General features: G+C 39.4%; 1 protein-coding gene across 1 annotated transcript; it reads left to right on the top strand.

Annotated features, from left to right (window-relative positions):
- The first annotated feature begins 4,426 nt into the window (after positions 1 to 4,426).
- Positions 4,427 to 5,353, top strand: LOC138378948 (TLR adapter interacting with SLC15A4 on the lysosome-like). Its single transcript, XM_069464245.1, has one exon. It carries the CDS (start codon positions 4,427 to 4,429, stop codon positions 5,351 to 5,353), a length of 927 nt encoding a protein of 308 aa, XP_069320346.1.
- Positions 5,354 to 18,907: the final 13,554 nt, after the last annotated feature.

Here is an 18,907-nt window from a genome sequence, read left to right as displayed (position 1 = left end):
CTTGGGAATTGAAGCCAGCCGGGAGCCTTCCTGCTGGCAATCGCAGCAGCCGCCGCGTATGAAGAACTGAGACACCTTTGGGAGAAGATGGTCAAAATACAATTTGATGAGTAAAGAAAAGATATAAATAAACTCGTGTTGCCTGGGTTTGTAGGGACAGAGCTAGTGGTGCTGGTAGGGATGTGACCACCCTAGCACCCTTTGCTATCTGTTAGCACAGGGAGGTGCCTCCTTTCTCTCTCCAGTGCCCCCGCCCTTCTTAAGGACCTGCTTTGCAGGCTGCCCTTCCCTTCTGGGAGTCCACCTTTTGGTTTGTGTAACTGCCGGTGTAATAGTCCCTGCCTCTCCTAGCACTTCCTCTTCCTTTCCCCTGTGTAAAAAAGATGACCTCTCGCTTAAATGCTTGCTTCCTCTTCAATACACCATAGCTCATTTGTCCAGCCTTTATTTTCGAGTTTAACTTTTCTTAGTAGTGAGAGATAGCGACAATATTTACAGGATTTTGTGGGTTTGACAAAAGTGGGAAATAGGAATTGAGAGCGAAGGGCCAAAGAACTGCAGCTATAGCTTTTGAGTTAAATACATTTGTATTCATGCCTCTACCACTTAAAAGCAATGGATATCAGACAAATTACTTCCTTCCAAGTGTCAGTTTATTGTTAAAGTGACGATGGTGATATCAACCTAAGAGCATCATTGTGAGGATTAAATGAATTCAATATGTAAAAGTGTTTGTCACATGGTCTGACATGTTGTAGGTAGTTCAGAAAATGGTAAAATGGTAATAATTATTATTGATGACTGCCAGACTCTTTGTATATTGCTTGGGACCACATCTGTTAATAAGACAAAGCATTTAACTTCAGGAAACTTACAGAGGGATAACTGGTAAGATGAGGTAAATATAATGTAGAGAAAATTAAGCCAGACTAGGTGGGTCAAGGCAGGCTTCTCTGAAGAATTGAGAGGTAAACTGAAACCTGAAAGATGTATAGTGTTCTAGAAAATTATGGGAATTAAAAAAAAAATAGATCGAAGGAACAGTCATGGAGCAAGATGGTAATTGGACCTTTGGAAGCAAGTGAAGGCTGAGGAAATAAACAGGGCATATCACAGAGGCTTTCAAGTTTGATGTTGGCTTTTGGTTTTTAATCTTTTGGAGGCTGTTTCCTGTTTTGTTAAATTGTAGATAATAATAACTTGTAGATTTGATGTGAAGATTAAGCGCAGAAGTTGCCTAAGAACATCTTTCACTTATGAAGCACTGAATGAATTGTATCTATTCTTATTGTTAATCCATGGGTGATCAGAAGCTATTGAAGATTTTAACAGGTTTGTGTGAAAGGCAGGCCAACCTGGTATGACAAGTGGGTTGGAAAGAAGCAAGACTAGAAGCAGGTACAGCAATCCAAGAATGAAAAGTCATCACAGTAGTGAAAAGCAGAGATTCTTAGGACAGGGCATTGGTACAATTTGGGTCAGCTGGATGTAGGGGTGAAGAAGACAAATGAGACAGGATATAAGCAATTGAAGGAGTCTCGGTTAGGAGAAATTTGAGAGCTCTATATTCTTTTAATATTTCTTTGGAGTAGCATTAGTAGAAAATCTTTTTTTTTCTTTTTTACCATTATTTTCATCATCTTTCTGGTTTGGGATTGTGACATACTTCCTCATTTCACTGTAAGCCATTCCCTTGGCTCCAAGCTAAATCAATGCACTATTTCTTACAAAGAGGAGACTTTTAACAACGTAAAAGAATTTGGTTGGTATGGCATACAAAATTGGGATTAAATTACTCTATAAAATGTTTGTGATAATTATTTGAAGTGGTAAAACACTGTAAAACAAAAACTGTATTGATAATTGTAGCCAAAAATATCAACTATGTAGAAATTTTGGTTATGCTTCCCAGTCTGTTTTGGCAGTTTGATTCTGGGTTTAAGATCATTGAAAAAAAATGGATAAGAGATTTGTGGTTGGAAAATACATTATAAAGAAAGTAATAAAGTTTTTTCTTCTCTTTTTATATGTGTAAATTAGTTTTTGATCATTCAAATGATATATGAACACATCCTCATTTGTACAATAATTCAAACCATATAGAAATACAGGGATTAAATAGTAAAAATATTCCTTCACCTACTTCCTACCACTCTATCCCCTCCGCCTGCAAAGGAAACTATTAACAGTTTGATTTGTATCATTTTCTACCAACATGGTTACATATATTAAGGCAATTAAAAGGGAGAAAAAGTCAGCTTAGCAAGGAAGTTGAGCACACTGGCTTTGAAGCCAGGCTGTCTGAGTTAAAACCTAGACTCTACCACTTACAACTATGTGATATTGGGCATGTTATCTAACTTCTTTGTGATGTGCCTGCCCTTCCTCATAGGTAAAACAGGGATAATATGTTTCATAGAAATGTCATGAGGATTAAGTTAATATGTGTGAAATATTTATATTAGTGTCTGCAATATAGTGCACACAATTTGTGATGAAATCATACTGAATATATTGTTCTGCCACTTGTATATTCATAGAGAAAATATAGTGTACTGATTAAGAGCATGGGCTCTGCTTCTGAATCTAATTGTCTGGTACAAATCTTAGTTTCATTATTTACTAGCTTTGTTACTTTCAGCAAATATATAACCTTTCTGTCTTTGTTTTCTCTGTGAAGTTGGGATCATAGCTTTAGCTTTAAAGTAGTATATACAGAACATTTAGAATGACCATCGTGTAGTAGTTACTCAACAGATGCTAATTATCACTATATCATTAAAAATGCTCAGTTTAGTATTTCATGTTATAGATATACCATAATTTATCCACTCTTTTATTGATGATCAATTAGTTTACTTCTGATTATTCATTGTTACAAAACATTCTAGTTACCATACTGTTTTCTTGTACTTAAAAAATTAAAATAAACTGTCTCTACATTTACTTGCATGAAGAAAGCTATTGCTGTTAACATTTTCTCACTCTATTTGCCATTCGAAACTTGAATAAACACTTTCAAGATCCTCTTTTGGATCATTACCATACCACACATGCCATCAGCCCACTCCATTTTCCTGTTAGTTTGGTTAAATCCTAGAGTATGAGTGGAAAGCAGAACCATTCTGTGTGGTTAAAGCTATCTTTCTGAGGAGTAAGCAAAAGCTGAGAAACAAAGGAGCCAAAAGGGACTTTTTCTGTATTTGGACTGTTGGAATCTCAGGGACAGAATCTTTAGATATCCTGACATTTGGAAAAGGTAAGCCTAAATTCTTACATATTTTTGGTTCATACTGTTTTATTTTGTTCTAAAAAGCCTTTAAGTATGAATATAAGCATATTTTTTTCTGGATATATTTATAGCAAATATTATAAACCTATAAGAGGAAAATTGTGTATTGAATCAAGTCTGCTTTATCCTTTCACACTTTTATGGAGTCTATAGAGAAAATTGGAAGTCTAAAAATTGTGCTAAAGAACCATGTAAAAGACTGAAATAAGTGCTTAGGGAAGTAAGATTTGAGTCCAAAAGAACAGAAAAGCAAACAAACAAACCAAAAAAAAAAAAAAAACAAAACAACAAAGGGAAGGAAAAGAAAAAGAAAGAAGAATGACAGTGAATTTGGCAAACCTATTTGCATTTACATTATTATTACTTTTTAAATTTATTTTTTAACTGAGAGATAACAATGTATGTTTTGATCATGTATTGACAGGATATTTTGAAGTGTATATACAAGGGGAATGGCTAAATCTAGCTACTTAACAAGTGCATTACCTCACATAGCTCTTACCACAAAAATGATAACTATGCATCTACATTATTGAAAAGGTAAACTGACTATATTTTGATTTCAATAAAGAATTTGCATGAACCCAAGGTATGTATTAATTACCACATCTTGTATACATTCTAAGGTATACTCAATTTTTAAATGTGCAACTCTAATGACATTAATTAAAAGTTCAGTTAAAATCAATTCCTTGACAGCAGCCTTCATTTTAAGTAGACTTTTTGATGATAGAGAATTTATCATTTCTAAATAAATCCTTAAAGATAGTTGAATATAATAATTATATATTTATATGTTAATACTTTTAAAAATACATGTGCACCATATAATATTACCCTGACAATAACCTTGTGAAGATTAATTAATTTCTCTTAATTTATGAGAAAATTGAGATGCAGAAACAGTTAAGTCAATTACCTGACGTTAAAAGTTAGTGGCAGAACTGGAACCCAAGTCTCCTCATTCTTGATCCTGTTTTCTATCCTTTCAGCAACACTGCTTCCATAAATCACTTTTGTTTCAGGTAGGAGATAAATCCTTATTTGACACTTCAATGTACATTACATTAATGAGTTCTTTTATATTACAGGAATATACTACAGTCTTCTTTTTGGAAAACTTGTCTAGTAAAAATGCTTGGAGAAGCCTTCCTAATTGATCTCCTATACAAAGAACAGAAATATACAAAACTTTGCAAACCATTCACATGTAAGAAGACTTCAAATGATGAAAAGGAAACTTGGAAAAAGAAGCTTTTAGATATAGAAGAAAATTCACTCTTCCCTGCTAAGATGGAAAATCAAGAAAAACATATGAAAGAAAGTTTAACAGAACAAAGTAATAATACAAATCAAATAAAATCTGTGGATGAGATAACTGTAGCAAAATGCAAAGGTATACCTCTTCCAGGAAATGTGTCCATTGCATTGCCCATTCCAAAGAGAGAACAACAAGATGAAAGACAACTGGATTTATATCGATCCTGGTCGTGCACAAGTATTTGCCATAATTATCCTGACCTACAGATTGGAGGTGACCACGTGGGAAACATGTATGATTCAGGCTGCTTTGTGGAACACACACATGATGATGTTTCTAATGGTCCTCTTTTACTTTCAGTGGATATGCCATTGAGTCATTCTCCTATCATTGAGCCTCTAGGGAAACTACCTGCCTCAAAGTTATTGAATGCAGATGAAATCCAAGAAAAAAGTATGTTGTTTCAGAAACAGCCCCTCTCTAATTCCATGCTTAATAGTTATATGGAAAAAAAGGTGGACGAACTCTACAAACAATTTTTGGAAGAAAATCTCACCAAGTGCCTCTCCATAACCAATCTTATGGCTTCCAATCTGCTAATGAACAATGTAAATCAGATTAGCCTTCAAATCTCTCAAGAACAGAACATAGAAGTGTCGAAAGCTCGAGAAGCTCTCCTGCATTCTTTAGCACGATGTAATCTCCATAATGTTTCCCATGGAAACAGTTCTGAATTCAGCACTCCTAATTTACAAATATCAAACCAGACAAGTAGGGAGCTTGTATCTCATGTACAGTAGGAACAAACTGTAGGTTGGTTGGACTGACTTAAGAGACTGCGATAACAACAGTCTTCTCTGGATTATCATGTCACATCAGGTCTTCTTTGGAGTGTGGTTGTTATACCCTTTTAGAAATGATTTGACCCATGTTACATCTGAATTCTTGTAGGAGACAACTATAATAACTAAATTTTATGACCAGGTTTTCTTATTGTTTTGACGTATTTAATAGTTTCCACATTCAAGTTTGTATGTGCTTACCTATCTAATTGCCACTGGCACCCCAAATTGGTTACCTCACTGTCACTTAGCTTTATTTGCCACAAAAGTAGGATGAGGAATGGATTGTTGCTCTAAGCTACTGAAAGGACCACTAGAAGATATATCAGAGAGGGGGATTTATTTCTCCAAAAAATGCTTTTACACTGACAATCAGAATAGTCTAGGGGAAATTATTGTAATTAGATGTAGATTTGCATATCTATGTCTATATATATCTCAAGATCAGGTGTGAGGGCATATACAAGGAAATGCTTTAAAAAAGTAAGAGTTTAATGGTGTTTGAAAAAAATATGGAGGGAGGGCTTAAGGAAAAATAGAAAATTTGCCAGTGCTATTTATATTGAAACTTGATGCTTTTGAACTTTCCTGGGACAACCACCAACTTTTTTATATCACTATGTTATGCCTGATTGTTTTAAGGAATTAGAGGAAGGAAACCATACAGGTAGAGTGAACAAAGTGCATAGATAACCACTATTGAGAAATGGAGAGGCTCTCTCACCAACCTTTTACACTTCTCAGATTATTCTCAATCATGTTCCTGGTTTAGAATAAAAGTCTGCAGAGTACCTAAAGTAATTGTATGGTTTATTGCAGGCTTAGGAAAAAGACCCCATACATAACAGCTCATAATTCTAGAAATAGTAAAATGATTGGTATGCACTTGTGTTTGTAAAATGAAATGGTATAAATTTCTCTTATAAAATTATGATTGCATTATATATTAAGAAGATTTGTGCATTAGTAGTCATGTATTACCCTCTGATTATCTTTGTGGTCTTTGATTAAACTTTGTAGAATGAGTAACCTCAGTTCCCTCACATATTTATCTTTTTGGTCATACAATCTTTAGTTTATTTTTTCCCTCTTCAAATTTCTATGATCTAATAAACTACCCCTGATTTATCTTCTGTTCTTCTCTTTATCATGCTTTTCTCCACCATCCTTTCCTGTAACTCTCCCAATCAATTTTCATCATTCGGACATTTAATTCTGAAGAGATAATGGTTAAGGGTTTCAGAAAAACTGACTTAATGTTTTGTAGATACTGAAAAATAGTTGTTTGTAGATTGTCTTTTATATCATTACATTTCTACATTTAATAAAATAGTTGCTAAAATGACAAAATATTTAGGTTAAACTTCACTAAAGTGAATTAAATGTCATTGTTCAGCATTACTAGTGTGAATAGTTTTCTTAGAAACAGTGATATGTATTAATACTTTGTGAAGCAGATATATTCATAAATAGTGTTAACACTGCATGGTATTACATAAAAAGCCACAGTATTTAGTGCACATCAAATTTAGAAATGCATTTAATTATAATCTCAGATTTTAAATTTCCTCCTCTTGTCTATGTTATCAAACTTCTTATTATCTAAAGATACTTCTAGTTAAAAGGATCTAAATATTTATTGTAATACTTAAATAAGGAAAGAGGATGAATTTGATGTTCTGTTGTATCCTGGTTTCATACCTATTGAGTTCACTGCTTGAATGAAATATGCATATGAGGTTGTGATTTAGCATGGTTTGGCTTTAAGCAGTCACTCTTCATTCCATTTTTCCCATGGGTGTCACTTATATGACCGTACTGTTCCCTTTCAAATCATTTCTTGAAATGTATAGAATAATAAATTTCTTTCTGTCTCACTTTTGTGGGAATTGAAAATATTAGTTTCAGGTTTCTATGAAAGTGCAGAATGTTAGCAATTCAGCAGTTGGAGAGGATCATCATATTTCTTATCAGGTAATAAATCAAGGAGGTTAAGTATGATGCTCAATACAATGCTGCCCCCCCCACACTGCCTATATAGGTCAGTTTAATTTATATCCCACCTTTGGATTTCAGGTTACTATTGTAGGGCCCAGAGTAGGTTTGAGCCAATCTCAGGTAATTTTCTGTCAGGAGTGTCCTTGAAACATTAAAACCTATTCAAAGGATAGAATCTATACTGGACTTCTGGAATTCTTGGGCTTGATGTGTCTCGTGTTGGTCCCCAAAAGAAGCCAGTCTCCTTGAGGTTCTTAAGACTGGAGCTAACACTGATATGGTCCATTCAAGGTTGTAAGCAGACTTTTTCGAAGTGAAGAAACAAAGCAAATAGTTCCTGTCTTGGTGGCAAGAATAGACTAAATAAACTATATCTATATCTATCTGCCTGTCTATCTATCTATCTATATACACCCCATTAATTTATTTTCCTATTAAGAGGTAAATCTGTCTGACATAGCATTACTACATAATGTGTGCTTGAATGAAGGGTGGAGGGGTGGCTTGATGAGAATTAGTGTGAAAATAAACTGGAATAATTATTCAGTTAAATGGAAAATTCTTTTCAGTCAATACAGGAAGAAAGGAAATCAACAAGTTAATATCAACAGACATCCATTAAATCAAATTCAAAGTGATTTAATGTTTTCATTACTAGTCATTTACATGGAAAATTAACCAATTAGACATGTATGTATGAAAACCCATGAAAAATGAATTAATGTTTGAAAGCAAAACAAGAATGGTTGCCAAAAAATGTTCTCATCATGTTAAAATAGAGGTAACTATCCTTTTAAAAAATGCCTAAGGGCAACTTGGGACTTTTAGTCCCCAATTGTGTGTTCTTTTCTTCAAGATTTAGTAGAAATTTGTGAAAATGGTTTTATTATTATACTATTATAATATTGGTTTAGTATTTGTTACAGTGTAAATGCACAGCATCACTTGGAGTTTTATGAAATAACCTTTAAATAATTATATTTAATAACATATCTATTAATATAAAAATCATGAGAACCAAATTAAAGTGTATTGACTTCAACTTAAAAATGAATCATTGCTATGGGCAGCTAATTCGTTGAATTGTTCTGCTCTTTCTATTTAAAGCTGAGAAATTTGTAGCTAGCAGAATTATTATATAGTTCTGGTTTTTACTTCCCCAAATAAGTGAAGACAGTTTATCACAAGAAATGAATTGTTGAAAACGTTGGTCTTATCTGAAAGTGACTGACGTCTGTATGTAGGCTACTTCCTGAAACTATTTCTCCCTATAATTGTAATCTGGATCCATTTCTGCTAAATAGACTCTGAGTAGAATTGAAAAGCTTAACAGCTCAGGATCCCAGGTACTTGTGTGGTTTTGTCTCTCTCCTTTAAAAGTTCAGCTCTACTTTAGAGAGGTCATAGAATTGTAGAACATCCTTGTAGTCTTCTCCTTAGGAGGAGCTTAGAAATATTGATATTATAAGGGTTCTAATGATATGGGGCCAGCTTGAGTGTGGAGCAGATCTCAGAGGCCAGTTTGAAACCATGAGTTCTCAGAGCTTTCTCTCTTCCAGAGAGACATATCCTCAGGACATTCCATGTCCTAGAAAAAATTTCCTGGCTCTTCATTCATTAAACAAATAATTCTTGAGCACTATGATAAGTGATAGGAATAAATGGTGAATAAAAATGATGCAATTCCTGCTTTTCACTGAACTTAGAGTCTAGCTGATGTAGGATGAGTTAGAAATAGCAACTCAAGGGCTATGAGTGATACAAGCACGCAGCTCTAGATATTCTACACTGATAGTTTTTGTAAGGCTGGTGGCGGGCACCCCTCCTCTCCCTAATGGAAAAAGAAGCAGCCCATGAGACCTGCCAAGATCAATGCCTGCAAGGCCCAGCTAAGTTAAAGAATGACCACACCTGGATGGTTACTCGGCGTCCTCACCCAACCTCTGGGACCTACTCCCATTTCCACCCCAGTGGCCTACTTATCCAAACAACTGGAGAACATGGTCTGTGGCTGGCCGCCCTGTCTCTGTGCCTTAGCAGCGGCCACTACTCTCACCAGGGAGGCCCTTAAACTTTCCCTGGGACAGGACTTACATGTCTTCTCCACCCACCATTTACAGGACCTTCTAATGCACCGCTCTTTAGCCCTCCTCACTCCATCTAGACTATAGGAATTCCATCTCTTGTTTATAGAAAATCCCACCATTACTTTATCATAATCCCCAACTCTAAACCCTGCCACTCTACTCCCCATTCCCTGCCTAACCCTGGCCTCACACTCCTGCGCAGAAATGGTTGAAGCCTCCACTACCCCTAGACCCCATCTGTCAGACAAGCCACTTCCTACAGCGGACTTAACTTTCTTTGTTGATGGCAGCTCGGTCACAGGTGAGGACGGCAAACGCCGGGTGACCTAAGCCATTGTCTCTGCCTCTCAGGTAATAGAAGCTTCCCGTCTTCTGGAGGGCAGCACCTCCCAAAAGGCAGAACTCTTTGTTCTCACCCGAGCCTTACACCTAGCCCAAGGCAGGATTGTAAATATTTACAGGGACTCCAAGTATGTGTTTATGATAGCTCACTGCCATGCTGCCATATGGAGAGAACAGGGCTTTCTCTCCAGCAAGGGCTCCCCTGTTATTAATGCTACCCTTATCTCCTGTCTCCTCGAGGCCCTTCAATTACCCACCCAATTAGCTATCATACACTGCAACGGACACCAGACGGACGGGTCCCCCTTCGCTAAGGGAAACAACTATGCTGATACTGTTGCCCATAGTCTAACATCCCCAAAACATCCTAGTCAGGCTCCTCTTCTTTTCCTTTCCATTCCTTCCCTCCAACCTTGCTACACTCCAGAGGAGTGTGACAGCCTTCTCACCCAAGGGGGATCAACCACCACCGAAGGGTGGGTCCTTCTTAAGGATGGCAAGCTGGCTCTCCGTAAGGAACAGGCCCTAGAACTTGTTGGCCAGGTCCACTCCTCGCTTCATATTGGCATGAAGGGCCTCTCCCACTTCTTACAGCCTCTATTTTCACACCCTTCCCTATATTCTCTCATCAAAACTGTTTACTCAGACTGTGACATTTGTGCCCCTTTTAACCCTCAAGGGGGCCTCAAAGCCCCCATGTCTACCCACCAGATGCATGGTCACCTCCCCGGACAAGATTGACAGGTCGATTTCACTCATATGCCACCTCACAGGTGTTTCAAATATCTTTTTTTTTTTTTTTCCCTACTTTTTTTTTTTTTTATTTTTTTTTTATTTTACAGAATCAAAGAGTCTAACAGTATATCTTGTTAGATACAGTATGTCCTCATAATGTATACATTATTTCTTGTACAATGATATGAAATAATATGGGAAATATTCATGATAAATTATTAAGTGAACAGTGCAAGATAAAAACAATAGTTTCATATTTTTTTTCCCACCCCCCCTTTCCCGAGTCAGCACCTTCAAGTGTTACCACTCCCCAAACGGTGCGCAATGCACTCATTGTGTAGGCATACCCCCATCCCCTCCCCCACCCCCCACCTCAGTCTGATGTCCAATTGGTGTCGTTTCCAGATTTGTATTTAGGTGATGATCAAGGAAACCAATTTTCTGGTGAGTACATGTGATGTTTGTTTTTCCATTCTTGGGATACTTCACTTAATATAATGGGTTCCAACTCTCTCCAGGAGAACCATAGAGATGTTGTATCTTCATCATTCCTTATAGCTGAGTAGTATTCCATGGTATACATATACCACAGTTTACTAATCCAATCATGTATTGATGGGCATTTGGGTTGTTTCCACATCTTTGCTATTGTGAATTGTGCTGCTATAAACATTTGGGTACACGTGCCTTTGTTACAGAATGACCTTTTTTCCTTTGGGTATATGCCCAGTAATGGGATTGCTGGGTCAAATGGCAGGTCTACTTGAATCTGTTTAAGATACCTCCATAATGCTTTCCACAGAGGTTGCACTAGTTTGCAGTCCCACCAGCAGTGTATTAGTGTTCTTGTCTCTCCACACCCACGCCAACATGTGTTGTTTTGGGTTTTTTTGATAAAGGCCATTCTCACTGGGGTTAAGTGATATCTCATTGTGGTTTTGATTTGCATTTCCCTGATGATTAGAGATGTTGAACACTTTTTCATATGTTTGTTAGCCATTTTTATATCTTCTTTTGAAAAATTTCTATTCATGTCCTTTGCCCACTTTTTGATAGGGTTGCTTGATTTTTTCTTGCTGATTTTCCTGAGTTCTAAATAGATTCTTGTTATCAGTCCTTTATCTGATGTGTAGTATGCAAAAATTTTTTCCCATTCTGTAGGTGGTCTGTTTATTCTCTGGACTGTTTCTTTGGCTGTGCAGAAGCTTTTTAATTTAATCATGTCCCATTCATTTATTTTTGTTGCTGCTGTGATTGCCTTGGGGGTCTTCTTCATAAATTCTTTGCCTAGGCCAATGTCTGTAAGAGTCTTTCCTACATTTTCTTCTAGAATTCTGATTGTATCACGCCTAAGGTTTAAGTCTGTTATCCACCGTGATTTGATTTTTGTGAGAGGTGAAAGCTGTGGGTCCTGTTTCAGTCTTCTACAAGTGGCTAACCAATTCTCCCAGCACCATTTGTTGAATAGGGATTCTTGTCCCCAGAGTATATTCTTTCCCGCTTTGTCGAAAATTAGGTGACTATATGAGGATGGTTCTATATTTGGATTTTCTGTTGTGTTCCACTGGTCTGTGTCCCTGCACTTGTGCCAATACCAGGCTGTTTTAAGAACCACGGCCTTGTAGTATAGTTTGAGGTCTGGCAAATTAATACCTCCCATTTTGTTTTTGTTGCTTAAAATTGCTTTTGCTATACGGGGTCTTCTTTGATTCCATACAAAGTGTATAATTATTTTCTCTATGTCTGTAAAGAATGATGTTGGTAATTTAATAGGGATTGCATTGAATCTGTAGATCACTTTGGGTAGTATAGACATTTTAACAATGTTGATTCTTCCGATCCACGAGCATGGTATATTTTTCCATCTATTTGCAAGTTCTGCTATTTCTTTTCTCAGTGTTTCATAGTTTTCCTTATAGAGGTCCTCTACCTCTTTAGTTAGGTATATACCTAGATATTTTATTTTCTTTGTTGCTATTTTGAAGGGTATTGAGTCTTTAATTTGGTTTTCCGATTGACTGTTATTGGCATATATAAATGCCTCTGATTTGTGTATATTAATTTTGTAGCCTGAGACTTTGCTGTATTCGTTAATCAATTCCAGGAGTCTCTTGGTTCAATCCTGGGGGTTTTCCAGATATAACATCATATCATCAGCAAAAAGTGAGAGTTTGATCTCTTCCTTCCCTATTTGGACTCCCTTGATTCTGCTCTCTTGCCTGATAGCTCTCGCAAGGACTTCCAATACTATGTTGAAAAGTAATGGAGACAATGGGCAGCCCTGTCTGGTTCCAGTTCTAAGTGGGAGTGCTTTCAGTTTTTCCACATTCAGTATGATGTTGGCTGTGGGTTTGTCATATATGGCTTGTATCATTTTTAGGTAGGTTCCATCAATGCCTATTTTGTTAAGCGTTTTTATCATAAAAGGGTGTTGAATTTTGTCAAATGCTTTTTCTGCATCTAATGAGAGTATCATATGGTTTTTGTCTTTGCTTCTATTTATGTGGTGAATTACATTTATAGATTTACGTATGTTGAACCACCCCTGCATCTCGGGGATGAAGCCCACTTGGTCGTGGTGGATTACTTTTTTGATAAGTACTTGGATTCGATTTGCTAGTATTTTATTGAAAATTTTTGCATCTATATTCATGAGGGAAATTGGTCTGTAGTTCTCTATTTTTGTTGTGTCCTTTCCAGGTTTTGGTATTAATGTTATATTGGCTTGGTAGAATGTGTTAGGGAGAACTCCATCCTTCTCAATATTGGAGAATAGTTTATGTAGGATGGGCACCAGTTCTTCTTTGTATGTATGGTAAAATTCAGGTGTGAACCCATCTGGACCAGGGCTTTTCTTTTTGGGAAGGTTTTTTATTGCTGTTTCGATTTCAGTTCTTGATATTGGTCTGTTCAGGTACTCTATTTCTTCCTGGTTGAGCCTGGGAAGACTATGTGTTTCTAAAAATTTGTCCATTTCCTCCACGTTCTCCAGTTTGTGTGCATAAAGATTTTTGTAGAATTCGTAGATGATATCTTGTATCTCTGTAGCATCGGTTGTGATTTCTCCTTTCATGTTCCTAATGGAGGTTATTAGAGATTTTACTTTTGTGCTCTTGGTTAGTCTAGCCAGAGGTGTGTCTATTTTGTTTATCTTTTCAAAGAACCAACTTTTTGTTTTATTAATTTCCCTTATAGTTTCTTTGTTGTCCTTTTCATTTAGTTCTGATTTGATCTTAGTAATTTCTCGCCTTCTGCTGGGTTTGGGATCGTTCTGTTCTTCTTTCTCCAGTTCTTTGAGTCTATTCGTTAGGTTGTCTATTTGCATGTTTTCTGTCTTTTTGATATAGGCATTTATGGATATGAATTTTCCTCTCAGGACTGCTTTAGCTGCATCCCATAGATTTTGATAAGTTGTATCTCCATTGTCATTTAATTCAAAGAAATTTTTGATTTCCATCTTGATTTCTTCTTTTATAGAATAATTATTCAGGAGAAGGTTATTTAGCTTCCATGACTTTGAGTAAGAGTGAGGGTTTCTGTTTGTGATCATTGTTACTTTTATTCCGCTGTGATCTGAGAAGATGCATGGTATAATTTCTATTTTTTTGAATTTTTGAAGACATGATTTATGTCCTAGGACATGGTCAATCTTAGAGAATGTCCCGTGAGCTGATGAGAAGAATGTATATTCTGTGGACTTTGGGTAGAATGTCCTATAGATGTCAGCCATGCCCATTTGTTCTAGCATTCTATTGAGGTCCATTATGTCTTTGTTTATTTTCTGTTTAGAGGATCTGTCCTGTACTGTCAGTGGGGTGTTAAAGTCTCCAGCTATTACAGTATTATTATCTATCATTTGGTTCAGATCTACTAGGGTTTGCTTTATGAATCTAGGTGCACCTAGGTTGGGTGCATATATATTGAGTATAGTCATGGCTTCTTGATGAATTGTGCCTTTAATCAGTATGTAGTAGCCATCTTTGTCTTTTATTATTTTTGTTGGTTTGAAAGCTAAGTTATTGGAAATTAAGATTGCCACACCAGCTTTCTTTTGGTTACCATTTGCTTGAAATATCGATTTCCATCCTTTTATTTTCAGTCTAAATGCATCTTTGCAGGTTAGGTGAGTTTCTTGAAGACAGCAGATACTTGGATTGTATTTTTTTATCCATTGGGCCAGTCTATGTCTCTTGAGCGGGGAGTTCAAGCCATTCACATTTATTGAGAAAACTGATAGGTGAGACAGTTTTTTGTTCAGCTTGTTGGGTAGAACTTCATTGTGATGTTTTCTCTCCTGGGCCATTGTGGTATCTGGAATTTGATCTTTAGCTCTTGAGTAGTTTTACATTCGTGGATCTTTCTTGTGCTGATCCGTGTATAATTCTCTTTTGAGTACTTCTTGGAGGGCTGGTCTTGTCTTGGTGAATTCCCTCAACCTTTGTTTATCTGAGAATGTCTTGATTTCTCCTTCGTATAGAAAACTTAGCTTAGCTGGGTACAAGATTCTAGGCTGGGCATTATTCTGTTTCAGAAGCGTGAAAATGGGGCCCCAACCTCTTCTTGCTTGTAAGGTTTCAGCTGAGAAATCTGGCGTAATTCTGATGGGTTTTCCTTTGTAAGTTACTTGTTTCTTTCTCCTTACAGCTCGGAGAAGGGACTCTTTAGTGGATATTTTGGTCAGCCTGATGACTACGTGGCGTGGTGTTTTCCTATTTGCTATGAATCTCCCAGGGGTCCTTTGAGCTTCTTGAATCTGTATGTCTAGAGTATTGGCAAGGCCTGGAAAATTTTCCTCGATTATGTCTTCAAATAGCTTGTCCAACCCTTGCTTGTTATCTTCTTCACCCTCAGGAATGCCAATAACTCTCAAGTTAGGTTTCTTCACATAATCCCACATTTCTTGAAGACTCAGATCATTTCTCTTACTTTTTCGCTCTATCTCTGTGACTGACTTATTTAGTTGGAAGGAGTTATCTTCAATTTCTGAGATTCTTTCCTCTGTTTGATCTACCCTGCTCTTGAGACTTTCCACAGTGTTTTGTAGCTCTCTGAGTGAATTCTTCACTTCTAGGAGTTCAGTTTGGTTTTTCTTCAATATTTCAATTTCTTTAGTGAATTTTTCCTCCAAATCCTGTATTTTTTTTGTGTTTTCCTTGTGTTGTTTATCCATTGATTCTTGTATATTATTCAGCTTGTTTATAATCCATAATTGGAATTCTTCCTGTGACATGTTGGTGTTTTGAGTCTGGTTTGTGTCAAATGGTTGGGAGCTGGTATTTCTCTTTGGGGATGAGCTTTCCATTTGATTCTTTTTGCTCTCCGTGTTTTTTCGCTGGGTCTTTCCCATCTAGATTTGTCGATGGATCTTTACTTATAGGTTTAGTCTGGTTAACAGGACTCTTTGTGCTCTATCCTTAGGCTGTGAAACAGTCTAGGTATGTTGCTTCTTTTGGCAAGAGGGGGAGACTGTTGTGTATTGTTCAGAGATTTTTCTGTTTCCGTTGGGGGACTGCTTCCGATGGGTCCAATCCTAGAGGATTGGAGTGATCCAGGACCGCTTTGGTGAGTTAGGACACTGTGTTGTGGTCTTTCAGAAGGCAGGCAGGGTCCACACTAATAGTAGACCGAAATTCTCTTTGTTTGTTTGTTTGTTTGTTTCCCTTTGGTTCTTCCTCTATAGGGGAGGTTTCTGACTCTATCTGCCGGCAAGATACTAGCTATGGGGAGAGGACGGTGACTTTGCTTGCTCAGCGCCCCAGTTGCTGTAGCTCCCACGGGCAAAAGTCTGTCTTGGCCCAATGTCCCCAGGGATCAGGTTCCACTCTCTCGCTTCTGGAGAAGTATTCAGTGTTTACACTTGGGCAGGGATCCTATATAAGGTCCGTGGACCAGGGGAGAGGGCCGTCCGGGGAGCCTCTTGGTACCCTATTGCTCCGCAGTGACTTGGCTGTGGGCCCTAGAGTGGCAATTGCGTGCCCGCAGATCTCCGGCCCTGGGGGTGACTACTCAGGATCCGGTATGTACCAGAGCCAGGGACCTGGCTCGTTCCGAAGCTCACCGTAGGTCCCCAGTTAGAAGGCGAAAAGAGAGGAGAAAGAGAAGAGAAAAAAAAAAAAGAAAAAAGAAAAGGAAAGAAAGAAAAGAAAGAGGAGAAAACGAAAGAGAAAAGAAAAAGAAGAAAAAGAAAGAAAGAAAAAGAAAAAAAGAAAAAAGAAAAGAAAAAAAAAAAAACAGAAAAGAAACGCAAAAAGCCAAACCAAAAAACACCAAAAACGCCAACAAAAATGAACAAAAACAGGCCGGGCGCGGTGGCTCACGCCTGTAATCCTAGCACTCTGGGAGGCCGAGGCGGGTGGATTGCTCAAGGTCAGGAGTTCGAGACCAGCCCGAGCGAGACTCCGTCTCCACCAAAAATGGAAAGACATTATATGGACAACTAAAAATCTATATAGAAAAAATTAGCCGGGCATAGTGGCGCATGCCTGTAGTCCCAGCTACTCGGGAGGCTGAGGCAGTAGGATCGCTTAAGCCGAGGAGTCTGAGGTTGCTGTGAGCTAAGCTGACGCCACGGCACTCACTCTAGCCTGGGCAACAAAGTGAGACTCTGTCTCAACAAAAAAAAAAAAAAAAAAAAAAAAAAAAAAATGAACAAAAACAAACTACATAGCACTTCACCACACCGCAAGGCAGAAAGATACACAAATCTGAAGTATATAATTCAGCGACTCAATGTTTTTTTGTTTGTTTGTTTGTTTTACGCCTTAGCACAGCTCTGCCCCTTCACTTCCGCTCGGCTGGGTCCGGAGCGGCCATTAGATGTTTTTGTTTTTACGCCTTAGCACAGCTCCGCCCCTTCACGCCCGCCCGGCTGGGTCCCGGGCGGTTTCACAGTGGATTTCAAGATGACGTCTGTGCACCCGCACAGCTCCGAGGGTGGTGGGGATCCAACCTCCGCGCTCAAAAAGGCGCGGCAGCCAGAGGCCCAGAGGGCAAAGGTGCCCGCCGAGGCTGTCCGCCGCCGGAAAAAAAAAAGAAAAAGAAAAGAAAAGGAAAGAAAAAAAAGAAAAAACCCAAAAAAAAAACAAAAACAAACAAACACAAACAAACAAAACCCAGAAGAAATTTACCAAGAATAAAATATACAGTTCGGCGAGCCTATTCTTCTTGTTCGTGTTGTGTTTATTTTTTTTTTTTTTTTTTTGCCTTAGCGCAGCTCTGCCCCTTCACCCCGAGCGCGGCCCCGGCATATCCCGCACTCCTGGCGTTGGTTCAGAGACCAGCGGAGGGCGCCGGGCAGAGAGAGCCGCTCGGCACTTTATGGCTCCTGAGCGGTTTCGCCCTGGCTTTCAAGATGGCGCCTGCAGAGCTCCGGGGCTGGAGGAGACCGGCTCCTCGGCAGGCAGAGACCACCACTGCCCGGGGGCTGGCGAGCAAGAACGCGCACCAGGGGGTCACCGGCTGGAGAACCGCCGAAAAAGGCAGCACGGGCAGAAAGAGCCGCTGGGCACTTTTTGGCTCCCGAGCGGTTTTGCCTTCGCTTTCCAGATGGCGCCTGCCGAGCTCCTGGCCGGAGGGCCCGGCTCCCCGGCAGGCGGAGACCGCCACTGCCCAGGGGCTGGCGAGCAAGGACGCGCACCGGGGGGTCACCGGCTGGAGAACCGCCGAAAAAGGCAGCACAGGCAGAAAGAGCCGCTGGGCACTTTTTGGCTCCCGAGCGGTTTTGCCTTTGCTTTCAAGATGGCGCCTGCCGAGCTCCGGGGCTGGAGGGGACCGGATCCCCGGCAGGCGGAGACCGCCACTGCCCAGGGGCTGGCCAGCAAGGACGCGCACCAGGGGGTCACCGGCTGGAGAACCGCCGAAAAAGGCAGCACAGGCAGAAAGAGCTGCTGGGCACTTTTTGGCTCCCGATCGGTTTTGCCTTCGCTTTCAAGATGGCACCTGCCGAGCTCCGAGGCTGGAGGGGACCGGCTCCCCGGCAGGCAGAGACCGCCACTGCCCAGGGGCTGGCCAGCCAGGACGCCCACCGGGGGTGACCGGCTGGAGAACTGCCGAAAAAGTCAGCACGGGCAAAAAGAGCCGCTGGGCACTTTTTGGCTCCCGAGCCCTTTCGCTCTCGCTTTCAAGATGGCGCCTGCCGTGCTCCGGGGCTGGAGGGGACCGGCTCCCCGGCAGGCAGAGACCGCCACTGCCCGGGGGCTGGCCAGCAAGGACACGCACCGGGGGTGACCGGCTGGAGAACTGCCGAAAAAGGCAGCACGGGGTACAACGCTATTTGCTGTCCGGGAGTCTTTTGTGTTTTTCTGCCCTGGGGCAGATCCGTCCCTCCTCGCCAAGCGCTGTCTCAGCTGAG

The sequence above is a fragment of the Eulemur rufifrons genome, chromosome 30, assembly GCF_041146395.1.
Source record: "Eulemur rufifrons isolate Redbay chromosome 30, OSU_ERuf_1, whole genome shotgun sequence".
Classification (NCBI taxonomy): Eukaryota; Metazoa; Chordata; class Mammalia; order Primates; family Lemuridae; genus Eulemur; species Eulemur rufifrons.
The sequence above is the reverse complement of the archived record's forward strand: the minus strand, read 5'-3'. Positions and strand labels throughout refer to the sequence as shown.